Source organism: Nothobranchius furzeri, chromosome 19, assembly GCF_043380555.1.
Source record: "Nothobranchius furzeri strain GRZ-AD chromosome 19, NfurGRZ-RIMD1, whole genome shotgun sequence".
Classification (NCBI taxonomy): domain Eukaryota; kingdom Metazoa; phylum Chordata; class Actinopteri; order Cyprinodontiformes; family Nothobranchiidae; genus Nothobranchius; species Nothobranchius furzeri.
The window spans coordinates 1,554,074-1,577,943 of NC_091759.1; the positions used below are offsets into that span (position 1 = coordinate 1,554,074).

At 41.5% G+C, this 23,870-nt stretch overlaps 1 protein-coding gene across 1 annotated transcript; it reads right to left on the reverse strand.

Moving 5' to 3' along the window:
- Nucleotides 1-142: 142 nt before the first annotated feature.
- Nucleotides 143-23,870, reverse strand: grhl2b (grainyhead-like transcription factor 2b). Its single transcript, XM_070547412.1, has 16 exons — nucleotides 23,738-23,870; nucleotides 22,247-22,436; nucleotides 21,493-21,560; nucleotides 17,783-18,149; nucleotides 17,481-17,539; nucleotides 17,262-17,418; nucleotides 15,298-15,409; nucleotides 9,323-9,417; nucleotides 5,381-5,539; nucleotides 5,085-5,142; nucleotides 3,964-4,103; nucleotides 3,845-3,882; nucleotides 3,631-3,722; nucleotides 3,240-3,325; nucleotides 2,972-3,036; nucleotides 143-916 (listed from the first exon to the last, which is right to left on the reverse strand). Exons 1-16 carry the CDS (start codon nucleotides 23,755-23,757, stop codon nucleotides 802-804), a joined length of 1,821 nt encoding a protein of 606 aa, XP_070403513.1. The 5' UTR covers nucleotides 23,758-23,870; the 3' UTR covers nucleotides 143-801.

The window sequence follows — 23,870 nt, forward strand, 5'->3', positions numbered from 1 at the left end:
GCTTTCAAATAAGACTCATGAAAATTGGACAATATCATTGTTCAGTAATTCACACGATATTGTTTTTCAAAGATCTACGGTAGCCCTCTACTGAACAAAACTGTATGACCTGTAGGGATGTATTTACTAAAAACTACATTTCTATACTGAAACATTTTTATTGTTTTTCCAACACACCTGCATAACATTACACATAAATGACAGATTATTTACCTCCATGGGATGTTTGTAATATTTAAGGCCCTAAATATTAACAAATGGCTGGAAGATAAGAGCTATAAAATAATTTCAAAGTTCATTTTAACGAATGTAGGAAAAAGATCATTGAAATGCATGAAGTGCATGAGTACTTGAAATTTTTAGAAAAACTGGCAAGGAAATGCCAAATTACAATTATTAATAAATAACGACACATCTAACAAACACATAATCTGGCATGCAAATAATCTACTAAATTACTTGGGACCAACTAATTTAAACTGTGAATACAGGCAATATACAGGCATTTAATGTGGCAACTTCTATGTATTATTTGGCAAAAACAACATGTCTGTACAGAACAAAGAGTTTTTTATACAATACAAATATTCAGTACTGCTGGAGGATGTGTGTCCATCCTCTGCCTCACTGTTAGTTCACCAGAGGTTAATGTTTGTGTCCTCCTGCACAGGAAGTAGGACTTGCTTCACAGAGTGTAACTGGAATCGGGAGTTGGACGTGAAATCGTGGACACGAGCTCCACCGAAGCTTTTCAGCATTCACAGCTTCTCCGATTCGTCCTGCAGTCTCTCAGACCTGCTGTCAGATCTCTGTCAGCATGATCTTGTAGGCGTCTGCGTAGCTCTCGATGTTGAGGATGAAAGTGTCTTCGTTGGAGTAGTGCTCGATGATGTTGTCGTCCATGTTCACCAGGATTCTGACACACACACACACACACACACACACACACACACACACACACACAAAACCCAGACATTTAAGCTAATAAAATACATACAATTAATTTTTTTTGAATAAATTCTAAAAAGCTAATAAAATTTTAAAAAATTATATATAAATGCTAATAATTGTTACAAAATAAAACCTTGGTGTAAAAACCATAAAAGCTAATGAAATAAATAAATAAAAAGAAGAAACAAACATTAAAGAAAAGCTATAATAAAATAAATTAATAAAATAAAAACTAAATTAAAAAACAAAAACAAAAGATAATTTTTTTTTTTAGTTTGGCTACTTTGGAATGAACTTTTTTACCTTGAGTGTATTTAACCAGCTCTATACCCTTAGGGGGGATCCTGGAGGGTGAGTGGGAATTTGCCCAAACAGTCTTACATGTGTTTTGTGGATTTGGAGAAGGCGTTTGACCGCGTCCCTTGGGGGGCCCTGTGGGCAGTACTCCGGGAGTATGGGGTACCAGGCCCTCTGATACGGGCTGTTAGGTCCCTGTATGACCGGTGTCAGAGCTTGGTCCGCATTGCCAGCAGTAAGTCGGGCTTGTTCCCAGTGAGAGTTGACTCCGCCAAGGCTGCCCTTTGTCACCGATTCTGTTCATAACCTTTATGGACAGGATTTCTAGGTGCAGCCGAGGTGTGGAGGGCATCCGTTTTGGTGGCCTGAGGATCAGGTCTCTGCTTTTTGCAGATGATGTGGTCCTGTTGGCTTCATCAGAACGTGATCTTCAGCTTTCGCTGGAGCGGTTCGCAGCCGAGTGTGAAGCAGCTGGGATGAGAATCAGCTCCTCTAAATCTGAGACCATGGTCTTGATTCGGAAAAGGGTAGAATGCCTTCTCCGGGTCAGGGATGAGGTCCTGCCCCAAGTGGAGGAGTTTAAGTATCTCGGGGTCTTGTTCACGAGTGAGGGTAAGATGGAGCGTGAAATCGATAGGTGGATTGGTGCTGCATCTGCAGTGATGCGGGCGTTGTACCGGTCTGTCATGGTGAAGAGAGACCTGAGTCGGAAGGCGAAGCTCTCGATTTACCGGTCGATCTACATTCCTACCCTCACCTATGGTCATGAGCTTTGGGTAGTGACCGAAAGAACGAGATTGCGGATACAAGCGGCCGAAATGAGTTTTCTCTGCAGAGCGGCTGGGCTCTCCCTTAGAGATAGGGTGAGAAGCTCGGTCATTCGGGAGGGGCTCGGAGTAGATCTGCTGCTCCTCCACATTGAGAGGAGCCAGTTGAGATGGCTCGGGCGTCTGGTCAGGATGCCTACTGGACGCTTCCCTGGTGAGGTTTTCCTGGTACGTCCAACTGGGAGGAGGCCTAAAGGTAGACCCAGGACACGGTGGAGGGACAACGTCTCTCACCTGGCCAGGGAACGCCTTGGGATTCCCCCGGAGGAGCTGGCCCAAGTGGCTGGGGAGAGGGAAGTCTGGGCCTCTCGCCTTAGGCTACTGCCCCCGCGACCTGACTCCGGATAAGCGGATGAAAGTGGATGGATGGATGGATGGATGGAGTGTATTTTAAAAATCTGCTAAAGACCCTTTTATTCAAAACTTCTTTCTTCTTAAGTGTAATGATTTCTTTAAACATTTATTTCATTTGTTTTATGATCTTTTGTTTTCCCTGATCTTTGTAAAGCACTTTGTGACTTTTCTTTCTGTGATAAGTGTTACATGTTTATGTTTATTTATTTGGCAGACGCGTTTATCCAAAGCGACGTATGATTTTTAATCTATAGGGCATGTTGTGATCATGCATAAATAAACATAACTTATTTTACAAAAAAAAAATCAAATAGAAAAAGATGAGGGCATCAAAGCTACTGAAATAACTACATAAATGAATAAAGTTAAATAAATGAACACAAAAAAACATGAATTATAAATAAAGCTAAAAGTTAAAATAAACAAATTAATTTAATTGTTACATTGATTAAACATATAAAAATATTAGTGAAAAAATGTGAAAATTAGAATATATTTTACAAAACATAAAAGCTATTAAAAAAATATGCGTCCCGTCTCACCCTTTTTTACTCTTTTTGTACACTTTTGCTATTCTCTCCATCGGTACTCCATACTTCTCTGATATCTGTGGACAAAATCAAAGGACATTAATCGTGTCACGTTGAATTTATTGAAGTTACGTCAACTGGTCCCACAAGACCAGCTGCTTAAATGTATGTTCACTTTTTAGGGTAACGTGCAACAAACGTAAGGTTTAGTGGAACCAGTTGACTTAAATTGGTTGAATAAATTCAACATTTTATTTCTTAGAGAGTAGTCTCTGCTCACCGCTTCCATCAGGCCTCTGAGCGTCGGAGACTTCAGCATCAGAGCGTCGAAGACTTCGTCCGTCTCCTTTCTGACGTACAACAGGACTGCAGGCAGAAGGGAGGACTTTGTTACTGAGATGCGAATTCAATCCGTTTGTAGCTTTGATCATTTTTCAGTAGCTGAAAAAGTTTCTATTGACTTTTTAATGTAAAAAAAATAGCTCTCCATTTTTTCAAAAATTAAAAGACTTATTTGGGCCAGAAATAAAAAATATGGCATGATCTGTGCTCAGAAGCAGCAACTTCTTGAGTTTGTGCTTCTCAATTGAAATAAAACAGGAAAGACCTGAAGTATTTACCTGACCATCCATGCACGAACGGAAAAAGGTGATGGAAAGTGAAGCTTTTACCTCTTTTGTGTGTTTCCTCTTTGATCTGCTTGTGAGGCGACTGACACAGATCTTCATCAGACGACCTGAACATCCTCTTCACCAAAACGCTCCTGACAACACACAAGCATGTGGCAGTTAGCCAGTTTGTCCGTGGTGTTGTGCTTCTGCTTGGATGAGGTAAATGTCTGTGTGTGTGTGTGTGGGGGGGGGGGGGGGGGGGGCTGATGCTCACCCTTCTCTCTCCATCTCCTCTGTGTTGAAGGTAAACACCTGAATGCAAATAATAAATACTGTCATTGTAAGTAAGACACGGAACAGCATGTTAAAGGTGGAAATTCAGCCGGGCCCCACCTGTCCGGCCCTCTGCAGGTTGCCGAAGTGAACGTCCGGGATGAAAAGAACCGGCTGGGCCTCCAAGTCCGACATGTTCTTGAAATAAGTGATGTCTGACTTCTTGGGGACAGTTATCACCCCGACACCTCCGTCTTTCCCTGGACACAAAAACCACGATATATAGGCTACAGGGGCGGGTCCAGAAAATTTGACTTGGGGGGGGCTAAGGAGGCAATCTTGGACCTCCACATCGAAGTGTGTAAAATATTGACTAAAACACTGTAAAACTGTTTGTTGTGCCATTAGCTGCATCTCCACAAGAAAGTTCCAGGACATTTCCAGTAGGGGAGATGGTAAGCAGTGTCCTGACCAATCACAGGATTGGGGTCTCCGTCGTGTTTTATGGATATTTAGAAAAATGGGCTTTACTCCGTTTGTCCTTCCATGCCTGTTGGCGAGACCTTACGACAACGGATGATGGCGTTGCGTGTCTCCGCACCAAAGTGGATGAGAAGTATAAACTAGCCTTAAGCCGTTAACATATGGCGAGCGTTCTGGCAGAGTGACTTTACTGATAGCTGATTAATAACAAACAAATGTGTGAAAGCACGCTGTATTTTACGCCGTTCACAGAACGCATTAAGAGAGTGGCCGTGTGACGTAAGAAACGGTATTGTATACCACAAGAAAATCCGTTATTTTACGGTGTTCTGTAGGACACCACGAAGCAGCTTACGTTATAGCGTTGCGGAGGGATTTCCGCCACATTTTTATGTGTTAGGAGTTTAGTAACAGCGATTTTACAGAAACGCTGACTTTTTTTATCTTCATTTGATTCAGCATCAACAGCAACTCTTCCAATTTTACAAATGCCGGCTGTTTGGCGTCGCCGGCCAATTTAATTTCCCTCTGAGACACCATGAGTTAACCACAAGTCCCACCCTAAGACATGACCCAGGCTTGTTTTGGTCCTCTCAGGCTGGCTCCATGAATTAGAGTATAGCATGAATTTTCGGTAAAATTACCCGGAAGTTCCGATAGTGGAAATGGAAATCCTATTATTATTATTATTATTATTATTATTATTATTATTATTATTATTATTATTATTATCTTCTGTTTGTAAGCAGGACTCAAACCTTTTGACTTCTTTCTCAATAGTTTTCTCTCCTCGTCTCTTATTTTCCTCTCTGCTCCCTGGGGGAAAAAAGAAGAAAAACATTTATTTTTTAAATAATAGAATCATTAATTTTCAAATGTATCCAGACCTGGAGCATGCTATGAGATATAAGACTAGGAATAAAACAGGTGTGCTGAGAGGAGAACCGTCCTCAGGCCACTAGAGGGAGCCCTACTTTCAGAAGCTCTTTCTTTTTTTTTAATAAAAACAGTATAAAAAAAAAAGGAATTTTTCCTCGCAGAAGCGACGTGCCACCTTGTCACAGAAGACCTTGATCTGTGAGTATGCCCTGTGGAGCGGCTTGTTGCTGCGGTTGTTGTAGCTGTATGTGTCGATCTGGATCATCAGAGGAAGACCCTTCACGCCCTTCTGGGAGGAGAAGTCTGTGCTCAGACAGTTGACCGTAATGAAGATCTGCCAGAGAAAAGAGAGGCAGAAACTGTTGACACAAAGCTTCTTCGTTCCATTTCTGATTAAAGTCTGCTCACATGTTTGCAAAGCTGGAAAGAAAAGTTGACTTTTTCATGATTTCAAGCAATGCAAACACAATTCCTTTCAACTCTGCTGCTTCTTTTGCTTCCTAAAAATACCTACAGATATTAATCTAAAGCAGAAAGATTAAAGGAAAGCTTCAGCATCTCCGAACCTTCAATAGGTCCTTTCAATTCTATCAGACTCAATTATTTTTATTAAGATTTTCTTCTCTGTTTAATTTCCTGAAGTAATAGCTGGATATTGTAATTTAAACGTAAAATTTATCATTAAAAATCTGAAATTCTTCTAATCATTCTAAACAATTTTAAATTGTGAACAAGATAAAAGGATAATTAACCCTTTGATGCATAATGGTCACTACAGTGGACAGGTACTCAAAATTGGTACTTTTTTTTTGCTATTAAGCACAGCTGTTGAAGACTTAATTGCATTTGAGCCCCTCCATTTGGACGTCAGTAAGTCAAGCCAACATATTTCATGTTCAGAATGCACGCTGTCCACTGAGGTCGACATGTAAAAAATTATTTGTAAATTAAATGTTACAAAAAATATGTAAATATGAAATTTTTTTCATTCACACCTAAAGATGAATGAAAAAAATGGTAAAAAAAATCATGGTTGAATATTTCAAATTCATGCATCAAAGGGTTAAACAAAGCTGAAATAAAAATTGATGACGTGTAAGAACCACTAGGTGTCAGCCTCGAGCAGCAACTCTGATTATTTCTCCTCTCAGACGAGCAAAAACTGTAAATCCCTTAAATACAGAAAATAGTTAATTTAACGGGAAAAACAGAACAAACAAGTGTGCTCTGGCTTTTAAAACAAAGAGGTCCCAACCAGGAAATCCAAACTGGTGCTTGAAATGGAGAACTGAAACTTGTTTTGTTACGGTTGTTTATAAACCAGCGTAACTTTAGTTGTAAGTAGGGGTTTGTGATTCAAGTTTCAATGACGTATAATATATATCTTTGCGATTATTAATTCCGTTTTTGAAAACTCAACAAAAATAAAATAAATGATAACTTGTGTTTCTGCCCAAGTTTTGTTCCGTTATTGTAGGAAAATTAAAATGTACTCATAATTCTGTTACCTTGAGTGAATAATGATGATTTTTAGAATTTAACAATAACACAAGTAAAGATCTGCCGAAGCAGAGACAGAAAACGGGGCTGTTGTTTCTACCCGGACCCCTTTAGATGTGACACTCTCTGAGCTTTTTGTTCATTTACTCATCTTCTAAACCTTTCTTTCTTCGGTTGGGTCACAGGGAGATGGGGCCTAATTGTAGCAGTCATAAGGTGAGGTGTGGGGGACACCCTGGACAGGTCTCCAGCTCGTCACAGGGACACAGAGACAAACAACCATTCAGTCACTCACACCTGGGGACAATTCAGAGTCCTGCTATGCATGTTTTTGGTCTGTTGGAGGAAACTGGAGGATGGGGAGAACATGCTACCAACTGCAACACCGTGTTGTCCCTTTTCTTCACATGACAATAAAGTTACATTAATAGTTTTTCCAACTTTAAGTGAGAGATTTAACGTTTATTTCAGTGACTGCTGCGTTAGAACTGAGACCAGTTTCGTATTTGACACCACTCTGCAGCCCCATGAAACAGGTAGGTGTCCTATAGGGGGCACTCTTTACCTGCTTTATGACCGTGAGCTGTTAAGCCTGGTTTATGCTTCTCTGTGAGCGTTGGAACGAAGTGACGCACACGGCGTGTCGGAAAGGTTTTCACATTGGAACTTCTGCTCAGGCAGTGGAGTGTTGCAAAGCAATTCACAGCCAGGACAACAGAGGGCGTAGCGCTGTTCTGCGGTATCCTTCCACCATAACACTCATGCATCCGGTCCATGATAGTGTATTTTACTGATGTGCTTATATATTTCAGACTTTATAACAAGGACAAATGTGTCCTTCATTCTCATTCACCTCTTCATGCGGTCGCCGCCTCTAAACACACATTTCCCACCATTTCCCTCCACGTTTGCTCCGCATTTTGTACTCCGTCAGTCACGGGTGAATAAACGTTCATATTGTCGGACTTTTTCCGCAATGCGTTCTTCAGTTTGTTCTGGCTCTGCCGATAGATATCTGCTTCCTTTTTTTATGGGGCAACGGTGGTGCAGGTGATGAATTTACAGGAAGCGGCGTCCTGACCAATCACAAGCTTGCGGTCTCCGTCACTTTCGACCGATATTTGAAATTTTGTCCATGTCTCCGTCACTCTCTGGGAGCATGTTGGAGAGCCCTTGCGCCGACACATAATGGCGTTGCGTGCCTCTGCATGGATGCAGAAGGAGAAGCATGAATCATGCTTTAGGCTAGCAGTTAGCATTGTCAGTTTGCCAATTGTCAATTCATCACCTGGAGATTAAAGTAAGAGAGTAATGTCTTGGGAGGTGAAACAAAGAGCTAAAACCATAGTGAACATTGACACGTCCTACACTAGTTTAAGGGAGCTAAAGGAGGCTACAATCACAGACTGATGATGACCTGGCTTTGTTGCTACTGGACTTATAAGTGATATTCTTTTTAGTCCAACAGTGTGGATCTTTCTATTTCGTGATTTGTTTTAGTACTAGATGGCTTGACTTAGTGTTAGCTCACTGTTAGCGCTAGCTTCAGCAGGCTGCAGCAGAGTTGTTTACAACAGTTGTAATTCCACTTTCAACCAGCAGGGTGTAGGAGCAGAAACTGCTTAGTGTTACTTTAACGATTAAATTACACCTGTTTCTGTGCTTTAGCGGGTGTTTTGTCAACCAACTATGAAGTTTATGTCGGAAAAAGATTCAATGAAAAAGGATTTGAGCATGTCAGAACTTGCAGGAAGTAAAGTTTCCTTTGATTTATTCCAGGAGTCTTTGTCCAAAAGCTGGTATTGCAACAGGACAAAAGCCACTCCACTCATTCAATCTCTCTCTCTCTCTCTCTCTCTCTCTCTCTCTCTCTCTCTCTCTCTCTCTCTCTCTCTCTCTCACACACACACACACACACGCACACACGCCCACACACACACACACACAAACACACACACACACCTGTCCCCACCCTCCCTTGTTTGTTTTGCCCTCATTTCTGTGTGAACATGAGTCTGTGTGTGTGTGTGTGTGTGTGTGTGTGTGTGTGTGTGTGTGTGTGTGTGTGTGTGTGTGTGTGTGTGTGTGTGTGTGTGTGTGTGTGTGTGTGTGTGTGTGTGTGTGTGTGTGTGTGTGTGTGTGTGTTGGCTCTTGGGGGCATTCTGAAGTTTAAACACTGATGGGGCTCCATTTAAAGGAGTGGTCACAAAGGAGTGGGTTTGACAGAAACAAAGAGAGCAAACAAAACGCTACACCGCTCGATTTTAATGACGCTCAGCTGAAAATGCGCCAGCCGAGGGGGAAGACTCTGCCTGTGGAGCTCTAATCTTGACAGACTGCAGCATTATGGGATTTAAGCCTGCATATTAAAGTGAGCTCCTAAGTGTTTTACGTTCGGACGCTTGCATCACATTTAAAAAAAAACGGTTGATTAGTCATTTGTTTGCCAACAAATGAATCAGCGCTAAAAAACCAGTCCTGCAGCTTTGATGCATTCATAACACGCCTCCAGTGAGAGTAAATATAGTACATGAGTTTCTGGGAACACGACTATGACATTTAACTACTGCATGCAAAAAGAGGATTATAAAAGTCCTGCAACGTTAGCCGTCTGTACCTTGGCCTCCTCGTTCACGTCCCAGGTGAAGGAGATGGCGTTGTAGGCGATTTCTTCGATGTTACTGATGGTGTTGAAGCTCTCCTTGTAATCAGCTGGGTGAAAACACAGATGTGAGCTTTATTATTTACATTCACACATAAAAAAGTCTCAAGAATCAGGCCGATAAAGGAAAGAAGCTGGTAGCTATTGTTCAGATAAGTAATCACACGGCACGCTTCGATTTTAGACCATAAAGCCTTATCTGCTCGAGCAAACAGACTCTCGGGCTTCAAAGGGACCCAGTGGGAGAACATGAGGCCGATTGGCTCCAGGGTCCAAAATAAAGATGTGACAGATGAGTGCATTGGTGCTTTAACTGACCTCTGACCCCAAACATCCAGGGCTCTGTGGGGCTAAGTGGTTCTGTACAAATAAACACTAAGAATTACATAGTTTACAAGACATGTCAGGTGAATGAAGATGTGGATTAAAGTGTTGGTACTCTACATCATCAAACGGAGACCCAAAGTCTGACAATGAGGAGCACATTTTGCTCCAGTATTTTGCAAAGGTATTAAAATTCCATTGGATCCTGAACAGATTGAACACTCCCTGTGCCAGAGCCTCCATGAGATCCAGTGGGATGCTTTAAAGGGATACTTCGCAACTTTTTTATATCTTTAAATCATTTTCTTGAGCCAGTATGCACTACACTGACCCGTTACAGGGTTATGAAAGGCCACCCAGCCCCCATCGCCCCCCTGCCCCAGAATAGTCCACTTGCAACTTCAGAGTTACCGCTTCGGTCTGTTGGGACCTGGCGCTGGAGTCTGGTTCCAGCACGTTTTAGATCATCAACACAGCTGATTTGTTTTATTTAGTGATGAATCGCTCCTCTAGACGGTAAGGAAGGCTGTGGAAACATTTCAACTGTTTGATTAAAGAGCAAGTCACCCCCAAATCAACTTTTTTTTGCTGATAAACTATATAAATGTGTGTCTAATTGTGCTGCAGACATGTGTGGTCAATAATTTGGTACTTCAGTGCATTTTGGTTAAAATTTAAATATTCTGCCTAAAACTGTCAGTGTTGCACCGTCGTCGGGTAAAAACTCTGCACTGCATTGGAATTTAAATCTGCCACTGCTATTGGCTAAGAGGTGTGCTATGATGTAAACTGGTACATTATGATGTCACAATGCCGTTGTGAGCCTGTGTGTGTATTTGTTAGCAGCTCCGCCCTCTCAGTCTGCTAGGCAACAGCATTTGTTGCATTTTTCAAACAGGAAGTGAGAGTTGATTAAGAATCTGGTAGGGGTGACTTGCTCTTTAAGGTGTTAAAACTAGATAGGTTTTGCTTTCAGTTCTACAAACAGACACTAGGGGGTGCTAACAGCAAACCAAAGCTGCCTAGCTCCCCTTTAATTAGAAAAAAAGCTCCGTCAACATGGATTTTAACAGCTGTGTTCTCCTTGGTTGTCTTCCATTAAGTCCACTTTGGTTCTAACAGTGAATCATGACACCAATGAACTTTGACATTTGACGTTCAGGTCTCTGATTTCCATTTATATTATCTGTTTCCTCTTTTTCCCTTTTCTTATTGCGTCTACTTCTAGAGGAGTTGCCTACAGTCCCGCAGACCTTAAACCTCTAATTGACCCCTAACTGTACTGGTCTTCCAGCCTTTCCCTTCAACATGCTAGTCAATAATAGTGTTTCTAATCTCCTGAGACAACTCCATCCTCAGCTTTCCGTGGTCCACCTTCAGTGCGGTACACACACTGACATCAAACAGCACTATGACTACCATTGTGGGTTTTGCTGAACTACAGCTATGTAATTGATATGATGAATCCTGTGTGTTTTGTGGTTCTAGTTTATTAGAATGTGTAAACAATTGTAAATAAACAACTGTCTGCATAACCCTTATCGAAGAAGTAACCATTTTGTCCCCGTAGAAATCAAAGTGTCCCCTCGTCTGTCAGTGACAACCTCCATTGCTCTAACCGCCATTTCATCAACACTTCCTGGTTCCTGGGCAGGTGCACAAAGTGACTGGACAGGCAGCAACATGCCCACCCACCCCCAGTTAAAAAAACTATTCAAATGATCCGTCCTGCCTTCTTGGTAAAAGATGGTAAAGGATGCACTGAGTTTCAACCTCCGTGACTCAAATTAACCTTTCTTCCGCAGGCTGATTTAGGTGCAGCTTTTTCATAAACAAGGTGCCTTTGTTGCCAAAGTTTTTCTCGAATCATTGTGTGCATGTGCATGTGTCTGTACCATGCAAAGCTATTTTAGCCCTTGGGGCTAAGCAGTTGATGCATGCGATCTATCTCTACATCTCACACAAAAATATCAACACACTCATTACACTTGCAAACTGGATACCAGAGGGATTTGTCCTGATCAAAAGAAATAGATTTTTTTAAGTTTAACACACTTCCTTGTAACATAACCAAAGACGGCTGTGTAGATTCAATATGAGAGTTAAATCAGCTCAAAGCCTGAAGGCTACATCTACAGCCTGTCCCATCTGTCCACAAAACATTGTCTCAGATGTGTTGTGAGGCATCTCCATTCAGAGACATTAAAAATAGTTGACGATTTCTGCTTGAGAACAACTATTTTCTTTTATCGGGATATTAGACTGTACCCTTGGTGTAATGTTTCCATTGCCTCGTCATAAAAAAGAGAAGAACATCTGAAGTCCTGAATTTTCTTGTTATAAATAGATTAACATTTTTGTCTTTAGAAAACCTTTGTGTATGACAGCCCTCTGTAACCTCACTGGCCTTGGAGTGCAAGTGCAACCGTCTGCATCACCTCAAGTTAACTGAGATCACCTGTGACTGTACACTGTAAAAAGCTGCTTGGCAAGGCTCTAGATAGATTATCACTGGTTTGTATATGCTTTCTAACAAAAATGGCTGTTTTAAATCAGAAAACTCATAAAACACCTGAATTCAACAGCCCTAAATTCTTGTACAACATCACTTTTATTATAAATTGGGGGCTTGTCCGGGACTTGAACACTGGATTTTTCCAACCCAAAGCAATAATTGTATAGCCTAGATATCTAGACAAGCCATAGCAGTAGGAAAAGACTTTGCTCTGCAGGTTGGTCTAGCCACGCTCCATTGTAGTCTCAGAAGGTCTATCACTGGCCTGAAGAATTTTAGATTGGCCCAGTCACAGTGCTCTATGTTTGTAGAGAGGCATTGAGTGGGCTACGCACTAGAGGTGTGATAAAGAAAAACTATAAAGATGGCGTCAGCTCAAGTACGGCGCTCATTTTAAACAGTTTGTCCACCAGTTCATAAACTTTGGACAATTTAGACATGGGCTTTTCTTTGAGACAAGCCGATATAGCAGATCGAAATAACGTATTTCCTTTTTATTCATTGGTGTATGGCGAACTGCTCTGAATTCCATAGAGATTAACATGTCACCCTTTTCATTGCTCTGATTGGTCTTACTGCTGTCCAATTGTGTGCAGAGAAAGTTTGAAAGACTGTAGACTCCCATCCACAACCGAGCTCCGTCTATGGATCGTGGCCAGATTATATATTTACATATTTGGCACGTTCGTTCGGTGTTGTTTCTCAAATTCCATTATTTGGTTCTTTTCTGCACACAGCGTAATAAAGGTTTCTTTTTACCTTTTTTTGCTAAAAAGTTTCGGCTAGCTAAGACTACAGAAAGGAGTGTGAGAAAGAAAAAAGTCGAAGACACACAAAAGCAGCAAAGCAGGAGGCAGAAAGTACAATAAAAAATCAGCCGTAATGGAGTACTGCACAACAGAAAATCATATAACGGACTGGGACAGCACATGGATCATAAAGACAGAACAACAAAAATAAAGAAGATGGACTAAGGAAGCAATAGAAATAAGGAGATGTGGACACAGGACAATGAACAGGGAAGAAGAAGTGTATACACTGGACCGTCGGTCATCAGCGAGGATGGCACGGGCAGCAGAAAGCGACATCGTCCTCTGCTGCCCACAGATAATTGGAAACGAAAGTGACACCACCAACACCGGCGTTGTTCTGAGGAAGGATATTCTTGGCAATTTCCGTATCTTTCAGAGTGAGCCATTTCAGAGCGCTGTCAATTTAATGTAAAAAAGCTGTTACTGACCACGCCCACCCAATCTCTGATTGGCTGCTATGAGCTTAGGTGCTTGAATATCCAAAAGGGGTTCATAATAGTGCCACTGGTCTGCTGCATCCAGAGGGAAGTGTTGACAGGTGAGGGGTGGCTTTATGCTAATTGTCCTTATTGTGACATCACAATAAGAGACATTTTTAAACATCTCATAGAAGCATCTGGTTCCTGAAACCAAAATCTGACGGACAATAGAACAGTTTTTATTTGTGTTTGGAGTGTTTAGCAGCAGTAGTAGCTCAGGTGGTAGAGTGGGTTGCCTCATGATCGGAGGGTCATGGGTTCGATTCCAGCTCCCGCCAGGGGTATCCTGCTGTTGTGTCCTTGGGCAAGACACTTCACCCAACTTGCCTGTGTTAGTGGTGGTCAGAGGGGCCGACGGCGCCAAATGGCAGCCTCGCCTCTGTCAGACCTCCCCAGGGCGGCTGTGGCTACAAGTAGCTTACCATCACTAGCAGTGTGTGAATGTGAGAGTGTGTGAAAGCGTCTTTGGGTGTCTAGAAAAGCGCTATATAAGTTCAATGCATTATTATTATTATTATAGAGAGACCTATATTGCAACACAAAAGGATGCAAAAATGGAGGTTTGCATAAAATTCCCCCTTAAAAAGCAACACATACAGAAATCCCACCTTTTCAGGAATTTTTTAGTATAATTTTTCCAGTTTTGACTTGGTTTGTTGGTTACTCACAATATTAGCAATGCATCTTGTTCAACTATTCTGTTTTTATTCTGAATTTATTGAACAGTTTAGGTTTCTTTTCAAAATGATGAACTTTTCTTTCTAACTTTGCACATTATGACTTCAGATGATGGATGAAACCACCATTTTTTTCATGTGATCAGACCTGAAATCACCAAGGTTCCATATGAATCACAGTCAAGTAATCATTTTAATCTCCAGAATTAATCAATTTAGGGCACAAATCTGCTTCTCTTAATTTTCTTGGTCCGACCCAAAGCGGTGGATCAGCAAACTCTACCCTGATGTGGCTCAGTTGATGCAAATGTTGGTCGACTGGTTTTGTTTTGGTCCGTAAGAAGTGAAAATCTAAACTGGAAAAAATTGACTTTCAACAAACATGTTGAGGTAACAGTGTGGCTAGCATTCCTCTCCATGTCCCAACAAGCTGTACAGAGGTGTGTGTTTTTGTGCATCATGTTTCCATCCCAAGTCTCCCACATACCTCTGAATCTTGGCTCACCCAGCAGGCCCGAGCTTGTCACACGCAAACCGCCTGAATCCTTCTCACATGCATCCGTCCAACCAGGCGTAGAAAAGTCGGTTAAAATTCAAACGAGGCAACCGAAATGGAAGGCAAGGTCAATGTGGGAGAAGCGCGTTCGGATTGATGAACCCCCACCCCACCCCCCACACACACACCCACACATCGTCCCCGTGGGAAATGTCGCAAAAATGAAAGTTTGTTACTGACTTGACTTGTCATGTTCTCTTTGACAAATGGAAATCCTGCTCATTCTCTCAGAGAACATTGAGGAGATTATAGGATTTACGTTGTGTCTCAGCAACGTCTTAACACCAACACTCAGGTGTGTGTGTGTGTGTGTGTGTGTGTGTGTGTGTGTGTGTGTGTGTGTGTGTGTGTGTGTGCAGGACGGCTCAGCTCCCGTATGGTGGTGGGCAGCTGAACAGCCAGAGGCAGACAGTTTGGGTGGAGGCTTGTCTGCTGTCAGTTTGGAAACACGTCGTGCTTTTCGCTGAGCACGTTCCGACATTCACAACAACACAAATCTGTCATCTTGTCGTCCGTTGTCGAGTTTCATAAAAGTTGGAGACAAGAGGAGGCTGGCGGACGTCTTACCGATGTCCAGGACTCTCTGCTTGGCCGTGTGCTGCCGAGAGTGCCAGTACTTCCAGTATTTAAGCTGCTCGTCTCGGTTCTTGTCCTCGCTGAACACCACCATGATTACGCTCTGAGAAGAAGACGGAATCACAGACATGATCAAAATTATTTAATATTAGAAGAGTTCATTTATTTTAGTTCATTTTATCTATATTTGCAAAAGATGCATTCATTAATTTTGTTTTCTTGTCACAAATAAGTGACAAAAGTGTCATTTTTTGTATGAATCTGTTCTCAGTTTGGTCACCACCCTGTCCTAAAGTCGTCTCAAACATGTTAAAAATTCCAGCTGACACGACAGAGGACCCTGCAACCCTCACGTGGGAATTGGGAAATGTTTTGAATTTGTGGAAATCACAATTTGTGGGATATTGGCTCAAACATTCAACTCATTTATAAGTAAACATGGGACTATAACGTGGAAGTTAAAAGGACTTTACGGACTTTTGAATTTTTATGCTCGCGATTGCCCCCTCAGGCCAAAAGCGTAATGGCAGCTTCAATAGTAAGCTCGTGCACGAGGCGCGCATGCTGTACGTGCACACTCCTTAATGAAAATAACAGCTGGGACAGTCCCGTGTGTGTGTGTGTGGCCCGGAGGACAGAGGACAGGAGAACGCGCAGCTAATTAATTAAATAATTTGGTTCTGTAGCTTTCTCTTCAGCACAGACGACAAAGGTTTAAGATGGGTCAGTCCTCCTGCATGCTCAGATCATGCCCTTCCCTTGCTTGAAAAATTGTTCCAAAATGAAAGTTGAACCCACATCTTTTTATCTGTGAATTCAATGCCGTTCGGCGAGTCTCAAATAAAAATGTGGGCATCTTACTGTAAAAAAATTATCATTAATGTAAAAAAGAAACTCTAAATTAACTATGTTCACATCCAGAATCGAACCCAGGACTTCTGCATGAGAGTCAGACATCTTACAAGGTGAGCTACACTCTAGTAACATAGACAGTATCTGTAACATTTATATCCTTGATGACAGCTGAAACAACGTCAAACCAAAGAACGGTTCGGAGCGAAAATGGCTATTTTGTTGCTAATTTGCAGGAAATATCTAGAAGAAAGTTCTACAGAACGTAGCTAAGGGTCCTCAGAAATGTAGCTAGGTTCATCACTAGGCGTTAGGAACAGCGACAAAGTCGCTGAGTTGGCACTTCCTCTCTCTCTGCTGCTAAAGCTATGGATAGCAAATGCTACGGGCGATGCCTGAGCGTGAACGCGCATGAAGCAGCCTGCTTGACCCGAGCATCTCTCTTTTTCTGTGATTTTACAGAAAAACAGGCAATCACATTAAAAATGCCAGGGCTCATTCTACAGGACCAGGGCATTGCAGGAGAATGTCTGAAGAAGACATTTATTATTTCTATACATGTTTTGGCTGTCAAACTTCCATAATGCCCCTTTAAAGCTGAAAGAAAAGAAAACTCCCCCTAGTGGCTGGCTGCAGCAACACTTAAGCCCCGCCCCTTCCGTGTAAACTGATGGGTAATTTTGTGATTTTTTGGTGCTTTTCTAGGCATCAGTGAGTGATGCTGATGTATGTTGGGGGATTTAAAAGATAAACAAGCACATGCTACCAGATAGTCATGCTGATGTTTAAGGGTATTTAGATCTTCTGCTTAGCATTATTAATATAACTAAAAGCGTTTATTTCGGTTGAGCTGGAATGATTTCTTGCTCCCTAAATTCCCTAAATCCATCAGCTGCAAACAAACTGCGACTTCTTTAAGAGATTTTCGTGCACTTGTGTTGAAGGAGCTGCCTGCAGCACGTGAAAAGATCAGCAAAATTAAAGCAATGAGCTTAGACATCTAAATGTCAAACTGAATCCTTTTACCTCCTTTTACTGTAACTGTTTTCAAAGTGACTTAAAACATTTCAAATGTCCCTGAGACGGAAACGGGACCCACTCACTCGGACTTTGCTGATGGGGTGACGAAGGCGCTTGTTGGCGCTGAGCTCGCTGAGCGTCACGGCGTAAAACTGGCCTTTGTTTAGGTAGGTCATGGGTCCTTCGCCCTGCTTCTGACGCAGCGAGCGGGTAGCATCTAGCGTGTATTGGAAGGTGTCTCTACACAGAAACACACATTAAAAAAGGTAACGACACAAATCTGGTGTGAATGAGTGACTTACACTCCCTCCTGATGAAATAAGAAGTCATCCATAGCCAGAGAGGAAGGTGAGTGGTACTTCTGTTCAGAAATATGACAAAAAAGGAGAAAAAACACAAAAAAAGAGGAAATAATTTTCATTCAGCATGAGAGGAAGTGAAAACCTGAGCAGTGGGACAGTCAAAAACAAACTCTTCATTATTAATGAATAAAAATAACAAGAACACAAGAAATCTCCATTTGTTTATTTTCCACGTTGTTAATGTGGAACTCCGTTTTTGCATTTCTTCATTATTAAGTTTGTGTTTATTTGTCCTTCCTCACCCCGTCCGTCTCCTCCTCATACGGACTGTCCGGTGGACTCTGCTTGTCCTCCTTTCCGTACGAAGCATGACTGACGGCGTTCACCTCGTATGGACTCTGGTCAAACACCACACGCTCTTCTCCCTCCACCCTGTGGTGCAGTCCCGCCGTGTAGACGGAACCATACACCTCGGCCTTCACCACAGCCATGGTTGGAGAGCCGCCGTCTGCCGAGCCGTCTGCCGTCGAGCTGCATAACGACTCCCGTTTGGTCTCCTGCTGCCCGGTGATCAGAGACAGGTTGACAGGGACAGACTTCAGGACCTGGACGTGGTTGTCCACTGTCTCTGTCTCGTTTTGGCTGTTGGGGTTGCCCGGCAACAAAGATCTGAGTAAATGAAAAAATGTTTCCCTTTGAGATTAAAGTTTGCAGCATTTGGCACAAACTTCAGCTTCATTTTTCCACATAAATTATTTTTATGCACATCAGAAAAAAATATCTGCATGAATAAAACTTTCTTGTATCAGTGAAGTTAGAACATCAGGGAAATAGTAGAAAAAATTATATTAATATACATGGAGGGGGCGGGACTTAAAGCATATACTGCAACCAGCCACTAGAGGGAGTGTTTAATTTCAGCTTCAAATGTGGTGTTTTGTTTCTGTTTTTAGCTACAACTGATGTTTCAGAATCACTTCCTGTTTGTTTGTGATCATTTCTGAGACAAATACACAAAACACAAGTTTTAAACTCAGATTTTAGCTTTGGGGTTTTGGCTGATGAGGCTCCTGCTGTGAGGGTCTTTGGTAAATTATAACTATTGATTTAAATGGTAAAAATGGTAAATGGTCTGTACTTGATATAGCGCCTTCTAGAGTCCTGGAACCCCCAAGACGCTTTACAACACAATCAGTCATTCACCCATTCACACACTGATGGTGATGAGCTACGATATGGTCGCAGCTGCCCTGGGGCGCAATGACAGAGGCGAGGCTGCCTAGCACTGGCGCCACCAGTCCCTCCGACCACCACCAGCAGGCAACGTGGGTTAAGCGTCTTGCCCAAGGACACAACGACAGTGACAGACTGAGCGGGGCTCGAAACTGCAACCTTCCGATTACGGGGCGAGCACTTAACTCCTGTGCCACCGTCGCCCACATTTAAACAAAATATCTGGTGCAGTATGCAAAAAAAACTTTAAAAAAAAAAAAGTTTCTCTTACTCTTTATAGCCCATCATCCAAAACTGAACTCGGCAGTGGGGGACAATTGTAAAAAAGAAAAGTGTCTAAACCAATAAAAACAGCAACATATTTCAATTTTCTGTGATCTAATATGATGCAATTTAATAAAATTAGAGCTGCACAACATAATGAAAATTTATAGTTATGAGAATATTCATGTGCTTAATTTCAAAATCGCCAATAAATTACAGACAAAAAAAGCCCAGCAGCTTTAAAATGCCCCAAACTTATCTAGAACATTGATGGTTCTAGGGGCGGAGCCAATGGGGCATTGGCCCCTGCTGAAATCTGATTGCCCCCGGAAGTAATCCTCTCCTGTCAATCATCTATCCTTTGTGCGATGATCAGATTATAGGTGGGTGCAATTCCAAGTCCAAACACTAGTGGCGCTAATGGGCCAAATAGGAATTTCCAGCATGAAATCTTGGAAGGACGTTGGACTAATACTTGGTTCCTTTATAAGTATTGTGGGCACCCTTGATGACCCTAGACTCAGAAAATTTCTAGATCCACCACCATCCTACAAAACATGCAATTAATATGAACTCATTCACTGCCAATGACGACTAAAGTCGTCATTTGCATGTTTTTACTGTGTGGGCATTGGAACGAGCCCCCGCACCATGAGAACAAACATCTCAGCTCTAAAGCCGATCTACATCCGCGTACGTCACACGTCACATGATCATGAAGCAGAAAATCCACGTGTTAGGAGATCGTTTTGGGCCGCTGCTGTAAAAAAAAGTGAGGCGCGAACCGGAAAAGCTTCTGCCGATCACAATTCAACAACGGATTATGAAAGAACGGATAAAGCTCGAAACGCGCTGATTCTTCCTGATGTAAGAGGTGAGTCTCCTCTTTGCTTTGGTTGTTTTGGTGTCGACATCATCCTAGCGCGCAACGTTCTGTGACCCTTAAAAAAACAGTAAAAACGGTGAGAAACGCTGGCAGCGAATGAGTTAAGTTATTAATATAGAATTCTACATAGAGATTTAAAAAAATATTAGGTAGTAACATAACATTTTCTACATCTACCACTAATCTCGGAATCAAACTGGACCAACATTTATCACTTGAAAATCATGTCTGTCACCTTTCTAAAGTATCATTATTCCATCTAAAAAAACATAGCAAGACTTCGCCCGTTTCTTACCCAATCAGATGCTGAGAAGTTGATCCATGCCTTTATGTTTATGTTTATGTATTTAGCAGATGCTTTTGTCCAAAGCGACTTACAAGTGATAATCGGCATTTTGCCCTTGAGGCTAACAACAACAATAACAACAACAACATTGACATCAGTCATGGAGAGTAGGGAACAAGGAGTGGACGGTAGAGAGGGGGGACGGGTGCAGGCAAGGTGCTAGTTAAGAAGATGCTCTCTGAAGAGCAGGGTCTTCAGGAGTTTCTTGAAAATTGAAAAGGAAGCCGCAGTTCTGGTAGTGCTTGGAAGGTCATTCCACATTTGTGGAACGATGCATGAGAAAAGTCTGGATTGTCCTGAGCGTGGTGTAGGCACTGCTAGCCGACGATCCTGTGATGAACGGAGTGGCCGGGCCGAGACGTAAGCCTTTGTTTCGTCTAGGCTAGACCACTGCAATTCTTTACTTACTGGAATTTCTAGTGGATGCCTACAGAAACTTCAGCACATCCAGAACTGTGCTGCCAGAATTCTGACAAGGGGTCACAAATATGACCACATTACACCTGTACTGAAGTCTCTTCGTTGGTTACCAATCCCCCATAGAATTAAATACAAACTAGGTCTCCCTACCTATCAGTGTATCCACGGAAATGCTCGTATTTATCGTAAAGAGCTCCTTACTATCCACATCACCTCAAGAAATCTTCGCTCTAGACATTCTCAATTCCTGCAACAGCCCAGAACAAAACTTCATACCATGGGAGATCGAGCTTTTCAAGCAGCAGCCCCACGCCTGTGGAACACACTCCCTGAAACATTGAGAGCACCTCAGAGTGTTGAATGTTTAAAAAAAACATCTGAAGACATTTTTATTTACACAAGCTTTTCCAAACTGATTGGTATTGCTGTTGTTTTACCATGTGTTAACTTAGCATTGTATGGTTTTATGTATTTTTTTTATTCATTGTTTTTAATTATTCCATACATTGTTTCTGATTTCCTACTGTAGCACTTTGAGATTTCATTGAAATGTAAAGTGTGTTACAAATAAAATCTATTATTATTATTATTATTATTAATTTAGTCAGGATTGAGTAATCAACAGTCAATAAGGACGTAGAGAAATGTAATCCTTCACACTCAAAATCGCTAAGATCTTAATGTTTATCTGTCGTATGTTTTAGATCTTAGAAGACTAAAAGCTTGTCAGTAAACCGTTTATTTTTTAAGCTTATTAACTTTGGTTTTCACTGTCTGTGATTTGTTATCACCTGCTGCAGGGATGGATTTCCTGTCTTTATGCACCCCAAGTTTGATACTGAGAATTTCTCAGATTTACTGACCTTTTCTCCTGTTCCTCCGTAAGTTCGAGAACTTTGGGAATTTGTGAAAGTCTCTTTTCTTTGGGCACCTGGAAAAAAACACAACAAGGGTGAAAAAGTCAGGAGAAAAACCAGAGGAGCAAGGCGGCTTTTATTATTTTACTTCAGAGGCAAATTACAGATTTAGTAAAATTTCACACAAGAACCTGTAAAATCCAACTATATTTCATAAGAATTACATAAAATATAATGTAAAACTATGGTTTTATAATAAGCTTGTGCCTTATTTCGATCTCACGTTCACAAAACTTACTAACATGTTGTTTTTCCTAAATCCCAGAAAGATTAGAGATGAACTGATTTGCTGAACGCCTGCAGCGTACCTCTTCGCCTCAGCTCGCTGCTCACACAAGCAGGAGGGGCAGCAAAATGTGCTCTTTCCTTAAGTTATTAACGGCATTTTATTTTAAAGGGATAAAACTGTTTGGAGAATCACCAATCGAATGCTTTTATTACAGAGAAATGATCCAAAATGTATTTTTAATTCAATAGGTTAAAAAAATCCCATTAAAATACACGAAGGAGGCGAGACTTAAATCATATACTGCAGCCAGCCACTAGAGGGAGTTTGTCTAATTTCAGATTAGTTTTCCATGATGATGGAAAAAGAACATTCTTGCAAAACAGAGTGCATCAAAATAACTTTGATCAACATATTTGGTTGATTTCTGTGTATTTTGTGACTGTTTTTGGAGAATGTGAGAGTTTTCTGAACCTTGTAGTAGTCGTACAGAAGGCTCAGAGCGTTGGCACTGTCCTCATCCCCGTTGATGCTCATCATGGCCTTGGTGGCGGCTGTCAGCGGGTTCTCCAGGTACGACCTCCACGCCTCATCCTCGCTGGTGTAAGCCCGCCGTACGGTTGGGAAAGAGCTCTCATTGGGAACGACCACCACCAGCCGCTTACTGGAACCGACAAGAAACAACAGCAACAATCCTCTGGTTGGAACTTATTTTTACTCCATCACTGAACACTTCAGATGATTTATTCCTGAATAATCTTCTAATCTGCAGCTGCTTTTCACACTTTGGTCACTTTTCTTGTGAGGTTGTTACGCCACTCTTTATAGCCCAATTTAAGCGGAGATCAGAGACCAAACACACATGGTGTTGGCAAAACATCCCCGTCTGCTCAACCAATCAGAGGAGAGCCTCTGAGTGTGCCATTTTGAACCAAAATAAGTACAAATTATTCAAATCTAATCATTTGAAACTATCAGAAGCAAGCATTCAAGGCTGCAAACAGCTTTAAAATCTTCCTCATAAAGTAGAAAGTTATTTTTTGTGAAATACTTTTAAATGACAAACCCTTTATTACCTTTTAGCTAATTAAAAAAAGTGATATTTTGTTTATTACACTTTTATTCCAAGATTTCCAAATCCAACACAAAGCAGGTACGTTAAAGATGTTTGTACCTCTGAATGAAATGCATGATCTGAACTGGCAGGTTTTTACAAAAATATTAAAACTGCAAATCAAAATAGTGGCAAACACCTGCTGCTGGCACTGATGCAGAGCAGTGAACACAGAAATGCTCCATAGTGGAGAAAAGGTTCACTATTCTTTTATTCTAATGCCAAAAAAACACATTATTATTAATAATAATACATGTTCAAGAAAAAATAAGTAGGACCCACTTATCTGCTGAAAAGATCATTTATTATTATTTAAGGGCATTTTAAATAAACCACTTGTTATAGATCATTTCTGTTTGGGTGCTTTAAAGTATAGTAATAATATGTATTAAGCTATTAATTCTATTTTAAAGGCATAGATTCTCCTGTAAATGATCATTTTTTTCTTTTTTTCTTAAAATGTTACGGATTGTGGTCATTCAAAAGCAAATCAAGCACTTTAAAGGCCTAAAAGAGGGAAATAAATACAGAAGTTGACCTATAAGCCTAGTTTTGTTCTAATAAATCAACGTGTTTATTTTAAAAAAAGCAAGACAAGAGAGGCTTTCGAGGTGTTGTGAGTCAAAAATGAGAAAGAAATATGGCGAATCCGTCAAAGTTTGGTGTAAAAATCTTCTTTTCAGGCCCGGACCCGTTGAATAATTGTAATAAGTGAGAATCCACAGCTGTGTTTGTCCTTCTTCTGTCGCCCTTTAAGTTTTTTCTGCCGCTGTTTGAAATGACAGCCTCGAGAGAAACGCAGCTCCGATCAGGACTCATCCCAGGTCCTCTCCTCCGGCTCGAGCGCTTACCTGTCCGCCTCCTGTGACATATTTTGTTGCTTCCTCCCCGATTCTTCCTGGTGAAACTGGACTTTCAAGTCGGAGCAGGTTCACAGAGTGAGTGAGTTGCCAGAAGTTGGGCTACAGGTAAGTCGACTTTTTC